We start from the raw sequence: 13913 nt of genomic DNA, 5'->3' as shown, positions 1-13913 counted from the left end.
AGGGAGAGGGAGAGGGAGAGGGAGAGGGAGAGGGAGAGGGAGAACAAACAATCTTGATAGGCTATGTTCAATTCCAGACCCACCAACTAACCACTGTCACATGTCCATGCCCACATACATTCTATACACATACATACATGCATACACAGGATTGTAATACTACTATTAATAATTATTATTAAGAAATATTTGTCATGATAGTTTTGTCCTGTTATGAAATATTTAGCTACAGATACAGGAATTGAATCCTAACATGGATTATTTGAAATCCCACAATTTTTTCATTATGTATATTGGAAACTACATATTGACTAGTAGAGAGATTTTCCTAAAGGGAAGGATAAGGAAATTATATTTCTTCTAGATAGCATGGATGTCATTAAGTCTACATATTTGTATGAGTACTCTCGTGCAGGTATAGTTGGAGAGAATTAAGTTAGCTGAGTGGCGCTTCATAAAAGCAGCCTTGAAAGCTGAATAACAGAAGCTCATGAGCTGACTGGGATTCATATAGCAACGAAAATTGAAAGGAAATTAAGATACTTGCTGTTGTGGCTTGTTAAAGGCTGAATACTTTCTTTGCTTGTTCCAGGTGTCCTGAAAGCCTGCGGCCTGAAACAGTGAGACCCTGCTTGCTTCCTTGTCGGAAGGACTGTATCGTGACTCCATACAGTGACTGGACTCCATGTCCCTCTTCATGCAGAGAAGGTACGGAGGACTGACTGTGGAGGTTCTTCACCCAGAACCCTTATTCAGCAGGGTGTCTGACTTCTGGATGAGCAATGTTTGTGATTCTTACAGAGCCATGTTGTCCTGGCTTTTCATGAATGTCAAATCATTCAGATTTCTCCCTAGAAATAACACTATGTTAGACTACCTGACAGGCAGGAAGTTTTTAGCCAAAAACTCCCTTGAAGTTTCATTATGTGCCTCACATTGAAATGAGGCTAGATCGTATTAATAAATCTTATCTTTCATAAATCTTGAAAAAATATATACTGCTCTTCTGAAGTTTTAAGAGTTTCCAGTGCCCACCAGCACACATGGCTTCGAAACCACTTACAGGCAAGAAATAGCCTGAGACCAAGTTTGCTAAGGATTCAATTATGTGGCCCAGGGATGGGAATAAAGCAAAGAGAAAAATGGCCAAGCTGTCTCCCTGCCAACACTTAAAGTGCCATGAGGCATTTCCAAGACTATTTCTTTGCTGCCAGGTTTGGTTTTTTTGGCTTTTGTGATGTGCAAAGACTTTTTATTATCAGGGAAGATCCCTTAATAAATCTTTCATTTCCCTTCAGGACATGGTTCTTTGGCTTCCCCACTGAGAGGAATTTTCACACTTTCCCTCCCACTTACAGAGTAACAGCACATTTTCTCTTGGTGTGAAAGATAACATTGCTTCCTGATTTCCTGTGTGCCCTCTAAACATGTACCATGACTCGAGGCTTTCCTTGTGTTTGTGCATGTTGACTCCCATGGGAGATTTACAATTAAGCGTTAATTTCTAGCTTAATGACCTTTTTAACTTGCTCAATTTTATTTTAAACCGCTTAATATTCTGAATGTAATAATTGATTATTTTGCAGAATATCATGGTGTATAGCTGAGACATAAATTTGGGGATTTTGTTTGTGCCCAGGAGATAGGACCTCAGTCTGTAGAGCAGGCTCACATAGTCCTTGGAATCATCCTGCCTAATGGGTCAGTTTTTGGACCTAGAGGTGTATATCACTATCACCACATCTGGGAAATTTATTTTTGTGTTTTATAGAGTATACTGAAATATTACATCAAATTAAGCTGCTAATGGAGCAAGGAGATATTCTTTTTTTTATTTTTTATTTTTGGTAAACTCTTAGTAGCTTTGGTGGGGAAAGGGTGACTGACATTAATTTGTTGTGTTTGTTTGTTGTGTTTGTTTGTTTGGGAGACAGTCACTTACTCCATGTTGGCCTTGAACTTTCTAACTGGGTGAAGATGATCTTAGAGTTTTCATGTTTCTGGTCTTACTTCCCAAGGGCTGAAATGACAGATACATTGCACATGGGGTTTTTTTGTTAGTGTACTGTTGAAGGTCAAGCCCATTAACTGTTCTGACATGTGAACTATAACTCCCATTCACCTTAGCTTTTGTAAAAAGAGTAATGGTTCAATAAGCATTAACTGTAAAAAGGAGAAAAAATGTTAGTAACATGAATTTTATAAAAAGCAATGACATTTTCTGATTTTTTAATAATAGATTTTTAAGACCTTATTTCTTTATTTTCCTAAAAGCCACAGAAAATCTCGTATTGTAGATTTGTTCCTTATCAAGTAACATACTTTACTATATACTCTGTGGACTCCAATGTCATTGTTGCTGTTCATTACCTCAGTGAGGAAGGTTATACATTACATTACACCATATTACATTACATGTAAAACCTTGTGTTTTGTTTTGTTTGGATTCAGGTTTTGGCTTAGGCTATCATAGTTACACACTTCTGTAGGATAGGCACAGTCCCTTTGCATGTGCTCACTATGTGGCAAATGCTTTAGTTTGGTATGTTGGAAGCAGTCTTTCTGAGAAACTTCTGGGAAACACATTTAACCACAGTAGAATAAAACTTTCTTAGAAAATTTGAACTGAGTATTAATAATTAGGAGTTTCCTAATCAGGTTATTATTGCAGTGCTTCAACACTTCATTAAAAGCAATCACTCATCTTTCACTCTGTAATGTTTTCCAAGTAACTATAATATTTCCAAATATATGGTTTCAGCAATTAACAAGATCACATCCTGGAGGGAAGAGATGTGTGAGGTGACTAGTTTTCTGATCCTTTAATTTGTAGAAAGAAAGAATAATCACTGAGCATGGGGCTCAGTCAAAGAAAGTAGAGAGTAAAGAGAAGTGACTTCACCTTGAAAAATGACAAAGCAAACAAGCTAATAATCTATGGTAGAATGTCTAGGCAGTATCCAATTATCATTTAGCCATGCACTTAAAAAGAGATTCCTCGACATAGATGTCAGTTTAACTTAATTCATATTTAGCAACCTTAATGTGAAAACTTTTAAAGAAAATAATTGGCTTTCAGCAGGGTCAAGACTGTTCCAAGACAATGCAAGAGAAAAGAGATAGGATGCCAAGGAGAGCTATGAGCACTTTTGATATTGGTTGAATTAAGTTAAAAATGAGGTCATAAAATCAACACTAGATCATGACAAAGTGCTATAAAAATATATGTCCAATGGTAGATAAGGTTGGTGCCAGAAGCTTAGGATAGTTGGAGAATTGTGAAGGTAGAAGAAAGGATAAATAAGGGGGAACAACTAATTACAAATAACCAGCATTTGTCAAAGGAAAATTTTAATGAAGAAATTGAAGTTGAGAAATCAGATTTATTCCAAATAAATACATGGATAGAAATGCCAGAGGGCAGAGAGAAATGAGAAATAGTAATAGGTTACACCTGTGGACAGTGCTGTGGATCTGAATGATAATGAAGGAACACTTGGGAGCTGGGTTGGTATAATATGAGGTATGGTGGGTTTAATTACATTGATCACTTGGTCATATATAGTTAATTATTCTAAGCTAAAAATTCAAGTTTCCACTAGGTGACAGTTCTTTCTTAAAGCTTCTGTAGTGACAGTGACCCCTCTGTATAAGAATGCAATGGAATCAAGAGGCTCCACTTGGTGATGGATGCTATAGGCAGAAATCTACTTGGCTGGGCAAAGGCTCACTCCCTTGGACAGCAGACTAGCTCTGTCTGATATCAGTGAAAGTTATATGCTAAGTCTCCTAGAATAAAATATTTTCAAAGACCATAATCCTTGGCTCTTAGATTTAAAAGTAATAACCAAAACTGTCTATTGAAGAAATAAAAGGAGCTGGATGATGATAGAGAGATAATAGTAGAAGATTCTTTGTCCTCCTCAAGAAATGTATTCTGCTTCCCTGCTGACTTCTATACCTGCTCTCAAGGAGACTGGGGTCACAGATGACTAGACTATCCCTTTGTTGTGAGAAAATGAAACAAGGGCCTGGGACTATCTTTTTCACTATTTTGTTATAAAATGGCACTAGTTCAAGTGATGCTGAAATTGTACTAACAAGCATATAATTTAAATTTCTTTTGTGATCAGTAAGAGGCAATGACAAAAAAATAACTAATTCTGGAATGGAGTACTTCTTTTACATTTAAATTTTTAGGTGAAGCCTAATTTTATATGTGTTTTATATTTATTAGAACTTGGAGCAGTCCTTCTAAAATCAGTTTAAGGGATATAAAGTTACAAGGTAGTATTGCAGAAAATGGAACTAACTTTGTTAGGTTTCAAGGAAGAATCAAAACAAGTCATTTGAAATTTTATTTATTTCTCATTCCATGATATGCCTTGAAGGAAAAAAAAAAAAAAGCACTGTTAACAAAGATCAGAAATAATTCACAGGTAGTCCTCAAATGAGTGTGTACTTGTTAACTTTCAAAAATTAATCATGAATTGTGAAAAATGAGTACTTTAAAATATAAATCTCATCTGGATATAACTTGTTACTCTAATCAATAAGAAGTTGTGAATAAATTTCCTTTTTCCCCTATAGATTCTATAGTTAAAGGTTTATATCCTTATTCAGTCCTAAAGTGAACATATAAGCAGGCACTTAGCTATCATCAGAGAAGGAACATGGATGTCATAATATTTCCTGTGTAACACCATTAAAGTTTCTCTCTGACTGCTACAGCTTTGAAGTGTTCCAGTCTAATCAGGAAACAACATTTATCCTATGGCTACGTGAGATAAAAGATTTTGAATGCTGAACAAGAATAAATAGAATATCATTGTACCACCAATTAAAGAAGAACAATATCCATAGCTTTGATTTGTAACATACATGTGTATATATAGTCTGAATAAAAAAAAGATACCAGAGGAATATTACAAACTTTTATGTTAGATAACATATGTGTTTCAAAAGTAGACACGAGTTAAAAAGAAAGCAACATGTACATTGGAACATCCTTGACTAGTCACCAGGCGACATCTGGAAAGTTAATGCTTAAGAACTTCAGTTTATAAGCTGCCATTGCTGCTGAACTCATTGTGTTTGCCAATGCCTGTTCCCTTGGCCTTAAACCTGTGTTTGATTTCCTCATACAAATTTAAAAGCATTAGGAGTGACTTCCTCTAATATTTTGATTATCAGGGGAACAGGTGATCTTTTTCCAAATGAAGAAGAGAAACTACGAGAGAGACAGAAGGAGAAAGAGACAGAAGGAAAAAAATAAAGAATCCTTCCTCAGATGCTAACCAAATAATCAGAAGTATACTTAGTTTTTATACTCTTTTTAAAAATATTGAGCCTAAGCAGATCCTAAAATAAAAGAAATATTCAAAAGAGTGGAAAGGCAGAAAAAAAGTACCAAATTGGGAGAATACAAAAGGAATAAAGAGAAAAAAAAATCAAAGTTAATGTATCCTCCTGTAATAGAGATGAAAATTAGCTCTGAGATTCCAGTGACCAAAATGAAAAATGGAAGCACAATGGACTCTGAAAAGCTTCAAGAGAAATGAAAACGCTCCTCTCTCTGAATAGTTAGAGGCGTTTATCACCTGGGCTTGCAACTAGAAGTCCTTTGATCGAGATAATAAAGAACTATTAGTAACAAGAAATTATTACTGACATTTCTTAGATCTTCTATGAAATCATATGAAATTTATAAAAATACAGAGCAATTTAAATTTATATTGTTACAATTAAAACTCCACAACAGTGTTCCCAAATATTTCAATTCCTGGTTGCCAGCAATCCCAGTCCCCAATTCCCTACTCCATTAACTACAGTATTCCAATTATTCATTAACATAATTATTGTCGTTATAAACATGATTCACACACAATGGGAATAGTGCTCACAATTTATACTAATACAGAAACTTAAATTGGGGCAAGGCACACATAGCCATCTACGTTCTTCCTTTCCCCAACTGTTCATCCCAACCCTCTGAAAGGCTTTTTAAAAAGACCCCCAAACTCAGCTATCAAGAATGTTAACTTAGTAGTTCTAGATTTAGACTCAGCTCTCTATTGTTGCTGCTTTTAATGGACTTCTCTGGCACAGTCATTCAGAGATGACTGGGACCTGATCAACTTTTCTGTCTGGCACAAGAGTCCTCTGTAAGCTTGACTCCCATCATTTGCCTGCCATTGTATTAAGGGACACCTTGAGTTCATGAAAAAGGATGATCTTATGAGAAAAATTTCACTTTCAAATCATTTTATCTCATGACAACAATGACTTTTGAAATGTTTTGTTTCTTTTCTGATTAAACTTCAGTTGTTAAAGGTTGTAAACTCAAAAAAAGGAAAAAAGCCCCACTCTTCCTGTAGTCTATGTATGAAATACTTAACAACCTCGCAAAATCATGTAAATGCAGAACGAATTATATTATCTGCTGACATAATTCTCTATGTAAGTCTTTTCTAAGAGAAATTGTGCCATGTAAGCTACTTGCCTTTAAAAGATATGCATATGGAAAGTTAAAATATAGTTCATCAAATCTCCTAAACCCTTTATTTGTACTTATAATTTTAAAAACATATTTGAACATCATTCGGGTAGTAATACATTTATACTGTCAACTTCTTTCTTGAAAGTAAAGCTTACCCTTCTCCAAATTTTTAGAAATCACTTGGAGTTATTTACTTTCAGTAATTAGTGCTATTTTTGACACTTCCCTAAACAAGCCTTTCTTTGGAAGCTCCTGTTGTTTCTCTACTGAGAGCACAATGCTCAGAGTGTGGCCTGAATGTAGGTGCCTAACATGAATAATAAATAGCTGGAATAAGTTGTGCATTTCAAATAAAAAGAATAACAAAGAAATAGCAGTGTAACATTTAATATATTCTCCTAAGGAAGATTCGTGACAAGTGTATGTGTCCCATGTGACAAACACAGCTACATGAGATGACATAAGATAAACATACAGTAAAACGAAGGATTTAATTAGATCTGTCCTATTTTCTCAAGGGGACAGAGTAATATGAAAGAACAATTACTTTGCAAATGCACAAAGGAAGGACGAGCTAACTATAGTACTGTTTCTCTTCATTCTTTGCATTTTAAAATGTAAGTTGGGTTTTCAATATAAGTGGTCTAAGAGACAAATAGTAAAAGATTAGATGAAATAAGGCCTCTCATTAGGTTATGTCATAGCACATGTTACTGGAGGCAGGGAATTTTCGTCAACACCAAATTGGTATTGAGAGATTCTGTTATCAGTGCAACGTATGGAGGTTAAAAAGTTGCTTCATTGCAGGAGACTCTGGAGCCAGGAAGCAGTCTCGACAGCGAGTCATCATTCAGCTGCCAGCCAACGGTGGCAAGGAATGCTCAGATCCACTATATGAAGAGAAGGACTGTGAAGCCCCTCCCACATGTCACAGCTACAGGTAAGGGAGGGAAAGGAGGTAGGTGGGGCACTTGGTAATTCCTGGCTAGATCTTTCAGACTGGTGCTCCTTCTGACCACTCAGTAGGATACTCGCTGCTGGAGCCACCATTCTGCACCTGTATTTCTTAGAACTTCTCCACTTCTCAAGTTACCTCTCATGGGGCAAAGAGACTTGTCAATTTCCCAACGGTGGAGGTGCCGCTAGTAGGTAGGGAGACTGCCTTCTGCAGATATAGACTGTGAAATAAGAAAAAGCAGAAAGGATTTAAGAACAAGAGACATCATATTCTTTAGGGAGCACTATCTTCGTCAGAAGGGAATAACCAAGAATGTCTCCTTTGGGAGCTGGGGTAAGCACATTTGTTTACAACACACACACAAGTGTAGCGGTGTCCTGTGACCTCATTGCTTGAATCTTTATCTGTTTAATTTGCTGGCCTCTTAGATTGAAGTCTCAACTTCTTACATCTCTCTGTGGCTCACTGGTCGGCCCGACTGCATTTGTGTCTTTATCTCTTATGTTTTCCTGGCCTGCCTACTGACAAGCACCCCTTAGCCCGCCCAGCTTCCTCTCTCATTTTAGTAGTTCCTGGGCTCTATAGCGATGAGCTGCTATTTGAGCCCTGTGGGAGGTAAATGTTTCATATTGATAGATTTGGATGAGGTCAAATAGTGACTGTTTGATGAAGTAGAAAGTGTAATTAAATTCTTTGCATTTAGTATTATCTGAGGCTCTTTAAATGCATACATTGTGTGTTTCTATTGTGGTTGCCATTTGAACATGGAAGTAACCTGGATTAATGCCTTTGCATCAGTCCATCTTCAGTCTCCTCATGGCAGATTGCCTTTCCATTAGCGAGTGTTTTGTTTGGGCCCTACCACGTTAAGAGGGCAAGCCTAGATCCAGCGTAACTGTTTGCCAGTGATGTAAACAGGAGTTGGTAGGGTTAGTGCCTGTCATGAAAGAGAACAGCTCCCTTTGCTCTTCAGCCTGGAGAATGCTGGGAGCGGTGAAGACCTCTGCCCACAGATAGTTAGTTCTCTTTAAGCTCACGCCCAGAACAAGAACACTCCCCTGACCCAGGCACACGTCCTGGAGAGGAGGTGGTGACAGTAAACCACAGCCCTGCGAGGTCATTGGCCTTCACTGAACAGGTTCTGAGTGGGTCCTGTAGAACTCTAGAATCAGAGGTAAGACTCTTGGGGATTTCAATGCCATTCAGAAGCCGGGGAGAAAATGAACAGGTGTGTTGGGAGAGCTTTGGGGTTTTGGAGTGGGGCAGGGGAGTGTCACATTGTAGTCAGGGGCATAGTGGAAGCTGGAAATTTGAATTAGTAAAGAAAAGAACAAAAAACAAAAACAAAAAAATGGTGGGACTTCATGAAACCAGAAGTAGGTGACAAAGAGCAAGCTGTAGAGTGAGCGCTGGTTGCCCGAGCAGTGTGTTGTGGAGTTTGCTGGAATCTGGCTAGACTGCCCACTACAGTCCCACCATAGCTGTTGGCACTGGGTGCAACACTTAGCCTTTTTGTGCCTCAATTTTTTTTTTTATCTCCAAGTTGAGGAATGTCTACTATATCATTTTTATAGTATCTCTCAGTTCTAGAATTTTAAATAATATGGTAACAGTAAAAATGGAGGTGAGCTATTTATAGTATATTCAGTCAGTGGCTGTTAATGTACATTTGAAATACTGTTGATGGCTGTATTTAAAGGCACCCTCTATAGTGTGGACATTTATCGCTATGCTGGTGAAAGTTCTGAGTGTTGAATCGGATGGACACCCACTGATGCCTTTCTTCCCTTGGAGTGGATATATAAGTGTGTGTTGTCTTTTGTTTGAGGCCATGATGTGGAAAGTGCAAATCTGATGTAACCAAATAAAGCTAATGTAGGTCATAGTATTCTGGAAACAACAGAGAAGTCCTTTAATGACCTAGACCTATGATGTAAGGATCTAATTAATGGTGGCAGTGTGTGGATGGGCCTCTACTTGATGTGGAAGACAGCCTGGAACAGAGAAGGAGTTAAAGTTGAGGTATCTTGGAAACCCTGATAGGCAGAGTAAACAAAATAAGGAAATAAATCTTAAGGTCCTGAAGGAAAACCTGCAAAGCAGTAGAGGAGACAGTGCCCGGTGCAGGCCATGTGCAGGAAGGCAGGCTGGAGTCCTGCCTGAGCTTAGACCTAACCTGCTACCTCCTCCATCAAGCTACCTCCTCTCTTTCACCTTTCTGTAACTCAGGTTCTTCCTCTAAAATGGGAACTAACGATTGCCCATCCTACCTACCTCACAGGGGTGTTGTGAGGACCAGTGCACAGATGAACGAACGTTCTGTTAGATTTGTAGACACTGGGGGGGTAACAGGAATGGGGAAGGAGACCCCACAGCACATGGGCGCGGGTGTTGCCAAACCCAGGGCCACTGTAAGAGATACTTGAGGATAAGGTGGGCATGCATTGCTGGTAAGAACTTGTGGTGCAATGGGAGACTAGATTCCTCCAAGGGCACGGTGTGAACGAGGTGCTGTGCAGACCAGTAGCCCATCTTTGTCTGTCATGGAACTCAATCCTGCTGTAGACAAATAAAAGTTTTGACTAGTGTGTTAAAAAAAAAAAAAGAAAAAAAGAAAAAAAAGAATGTCTCCTTTGTCACCAAAGAATACTTGCTTTTCCTATGTGAGCATTGTGGCTCAGGAAGTGACAGTATTCCTCTGCAATGCTAGTGAAATGTTTATTTTCTATTTGTCTGTTTTCACTTCCTGGAAATTTGAAGTAACCGAAGCTACACATAATCTCAAAATTGTATTGCAGAAATATGGCCTCGTTGGTATTATGACTAAATATTTCCTCATTGAACCTTGCTGAAGTGCATGATTACAATGCTTATAACCAATGAAATGCCATATACTGTGACATTAATTAATGGAATGTATAATCACAACATAGTTATTTAAGTGGAGATTAGGATAAATTTGCCATCTTAATACATGTATCATTAATTCAGAGATGACAGATATTGTTACTATGTGTCTATATTATGAACATTACTGACTATTTGTCCAATGTATTGATTTTTAGAATTTGTTTTTGTTGTGGAATATTGTGATTTACCATTACCTCTGCAGTGATCATCCGAAGAGCAATATACAGGGGACTCGTGGCAGGCCTGGGATTTACTTAGTGGAATGCAACACTTCTGGTGCCAGCTGGGGCATCTCTTGGTAGTATGAAGAAGTCCAAATGCCCTCTGTCACTGTGGAGACTGTTTCTACAGAACTTGATAATGATATAGTCTTGTCTCTAATACCATAGAAAGAATTCTGTATTCTGTTGTTTTTATAAGGGTTTATTGAGTGACTGAATTCAACTCAGGTAAAACTGACTGTGGGTAAATAGCCTGCTTTTTGCTAACTCTACATTATCTCTATGATTTGCCTGCCACCCCTGCTTCCTCTCACTGAGGTTTTATCCTTCTACTGTAGGTGGAAGACACACAAATGGCGCAGGTGCCAGTTAGTTCCTTGGAGCATTCAACAGGATGTCCCTGGAGCACAGGAAGGCTGCGGGCCTGGGCGGCAGGCAAGAGGTGGGAGACAGCACAGCAGTGCTGACTTGCTTTGTATTTCTCCAATATTCTGTCTTTTATCTTCACCGCTGCCTTGTTACACTTTATATTGCTGTCAGGCTTGGGTAGATCACGGTAGATAGAAACGGCTTTGACCTATTCTACCTAACACCAGAAATTTGGCTCTTGAAATTTTGTTCTTTGGCAAAAACACATAACTGTTGCATTCTCCACTAATTAATAGGTGGAAGAAAATCAGAAGCGTGGTTCATTTATGACATAGATCATAATATAACTAAATATTTTGTGTGTCTATAATTCGTGATGATTCATATCACTTTAGTGGATACTTTAACAATCACTATATTTCATAATTCTTATTTATATACATTACATTTGTGCATGCATACAATGTACTACTGTACCTGGATAGATTTCTTGAAATTCTCAATGGTAACATTTCTAATAATGCAGAGGCTATCCAAAGCCCTGATCTAATTGATACTGGATTTTAAGTTGAATATTTATTTACTCAAAGATTGCAGTAGTATGTGAGCTGTGGATTGTTCACAGTGCTGCAGATCATGGAATCCTGCAGAAGTGTGTGGTGGAAAGTTATCACATTTTACATTTCAAGCTTTAGAGAGTAGTGTTCATAGCCATGTATGAAATAACACACTTGGAATTTAGATATTTTATTATTCTTGTTCATATAAAATGTCAGTAGTTAATATGAGTATTGGAAATATAGCTTAATATGTAATAGAACACACTTCTACCTTTCTTTAACCTATAAAGATGTGTTTGTGCTCTCTCATCTATATTTATTTTCTTACTGGTTATTTCAAAGTTTGTGTAGACTTGACATTGAGTTCTAGATTTTACAGTAATAAAATAAGAAATTTTTTTTAATCTTGAGAAAAACATCTTTTAGAAATAATCTATTTTTAGATTGTTCTTAAAAGAAGCCTTAATTTGAAACACTTACTGTAGTTTATTACTTATATTATGTGCATGGTGATACTTATGACTCCATTTTACTTGTATAACTTTCATTGGGAATCTTCAGCTATAGGGGGTGATGTCTGTGGCATGCCAGGAGCAGATATCTTAGGCAGTGAACTGGACAAGACGATAGTCTTGTACTAATAGTGAAAATACAGATTTATTAAAAGTTAAAGTAAAAGCACAGAATGCCCATCACAGGATAGGGAAAGATTCTAGCAAGCAGGCAGTTTAAAAGCTATAGGTTTGGAATCAGGAGCATATATTTACCAAAGAACAGAGAGTTCTCGAAGGAATGGATCTTTCTTTGGCTGCTATGTTGTGTGGGGGGCGTGTGTGTGTGTGTGTGTGTGTGTGTGTGTGTGTGTGTGCTTATGCGTGTGCAATCTAAGTGATAGCCATTCTTGGTTTATGTGTCTGGAGCTATTCACAGTCACTTAAGTCTGGCCCTATCTGTCTATCATGTGTCCATCATAAAACTTAGATAAATGACTCTTGCTGGAGCTATTATAGAACTGAGTGGGTTTTTTCCCCCCATTGCAAATATTTCTTCAAGAAATTGATTAATGCCTTATCATTCACTGACAACTCCTTTGAACCAAGTGTGAATTCATGTACAATTCAGGGTCTACATGGAATTGCAAATGGTACAGGACATGGGTGGGTTTGGAAGTTGGGATATAAAAGCTTCAGTTCCAATCATTGCACAAATACAAGGCGAGCTTTCCTCCTCTATTCAACTTGTAGGTGGAAAAGAAAAAGTATGCTTCAAATGTAGGATTCCTTCAATTTTAATATAAAGCACCCACAAATAGTACTCAGCAATCAATGGTCAGAATATGAAAGGTATATTTGATAGAATACCACTAGAGAAACTGTTGAGGATGGCCTAGTTTTGTGTCAACTTGACAAAGTTAGAGTCATCAGAGAGGAGAGAGACTCAGGTGAGAAAATGCCTCCATAGATAGGCCTGTGGAACCTTTTCTTAATTACTGATTGATGTGTTGAGGGCCCAGCCTATTGTGTGTCGTGCTGTCCTGGACTGGTGCTTGGTCCTGGGTTGTATAAAAAAGCAGGCTAAGCAAGCCTTGAAAATCAAGTCAATAAAGTAGCATTCTGTCATGACCTCTGCACAAACTCCTACTCTGCTTTAGTTCCTGTTCTGAATTCCTTCAATGATGAAATGATAAGAAATCATAACCCAAATAAAGCTTTTCCTTCCCAAGTTGCTTTTGGTCATGATATTTCATAACAGCAATAGTAGCCCTAACTAAGACAAAGAGAGAGGCACACATGTGAAGTGCCTTCATAATTCAAAACTCCACTATTAAAGGCTGCATGACCTTGAGTGATTCACTTCCTCCATTTGAGACTGAAAACACAAAAGCCTTGCAGCACTGGGCTCACATTGTCCTCATGGAAAGATAATTCCATCTTCTTCCTGGCAGTGAATGACCCCGATGACTGCACGGAATGTCACAGGGGCACAGAAGCAACAGTATGAACATGGGTCTCTTGCTGTTTAGAAACTGATTTTTTTTTTACAATGTTCATTGACTTTTTCATGTCCAAATCTGACAGTCACTGTTCTATTCTGGTCCTAGTAAGTACTTATTTCTTAATATCTCACAATCTTATCCACTTGCTCTGCAAAATAGAAAGTTGTCTTTGGCTCTTTCAGTGCCACTTTCTCCTGGCTTTCGGGTGTTCTATTGCAGGCTTCCTGTTTGGTGCCTCTCTCTCCCAGTCTTTAAACAATGCTTTCTAAAATTGGCACAGTCTGACACTGCTCTCTGTCTCTCTGTCTCTCTGTCTCTCTCTGTCTCTGTCTCTGTCTCTCTCTGTCTCTCTGTCTCTCTGTCTCTCTGTCTCTCTGTCTCTCTGTCTCTCTCTCTCTCT

The 13913-nt window shown here is 38.0% G+C and overlaps 1 protein-coding gene across 2 annotated transcripts in view; it reads left to right on the top strand.

Annotated features, from left to right (window-relative positions):
• The window catches only part of Thsd7a (thrombospondin type 1 domain containing 7A), a 388294-nt gene that overhangs the window by 302585 nt on the left and 71796 nt on the right, over positions 1–13913 (top strand). For both annotated transcript variants that reach the window (XM_021190560.2, XM_029534932.1), the window contains exons 9-11: positions 593–708; positions 7307–7439; positions 10927–11030. In XM_021190560.2, coding sequence (XP_021046219.1) covers positions 593–708; positions 7307–7439; positions 10927–11030 — 353 coding nt within the window. The remainder of the gene's footprint in view (positions 1–592; positions 709–7306; positions 7440–10926; positions 11031–13913) is intronic.

This window comes from Mus pahari, chromosome 2 (assembly GCF_900095145.1).
Source record: "Mus pahari chromosome 2, PAHARI_EIJ_v1.1, whole genome shotgun sequence".
Lineage (NCBI taxonomy): Eukaryota > Metazoa > Chordata > Mammalia > Rodentia > Muridae > Mus > Mus pahari.
The sequence above is the reverse complement of the archived record's forward strand: the minus strand, read 5'-3'. Positions and strand labels throughout refer to the sequence as shown.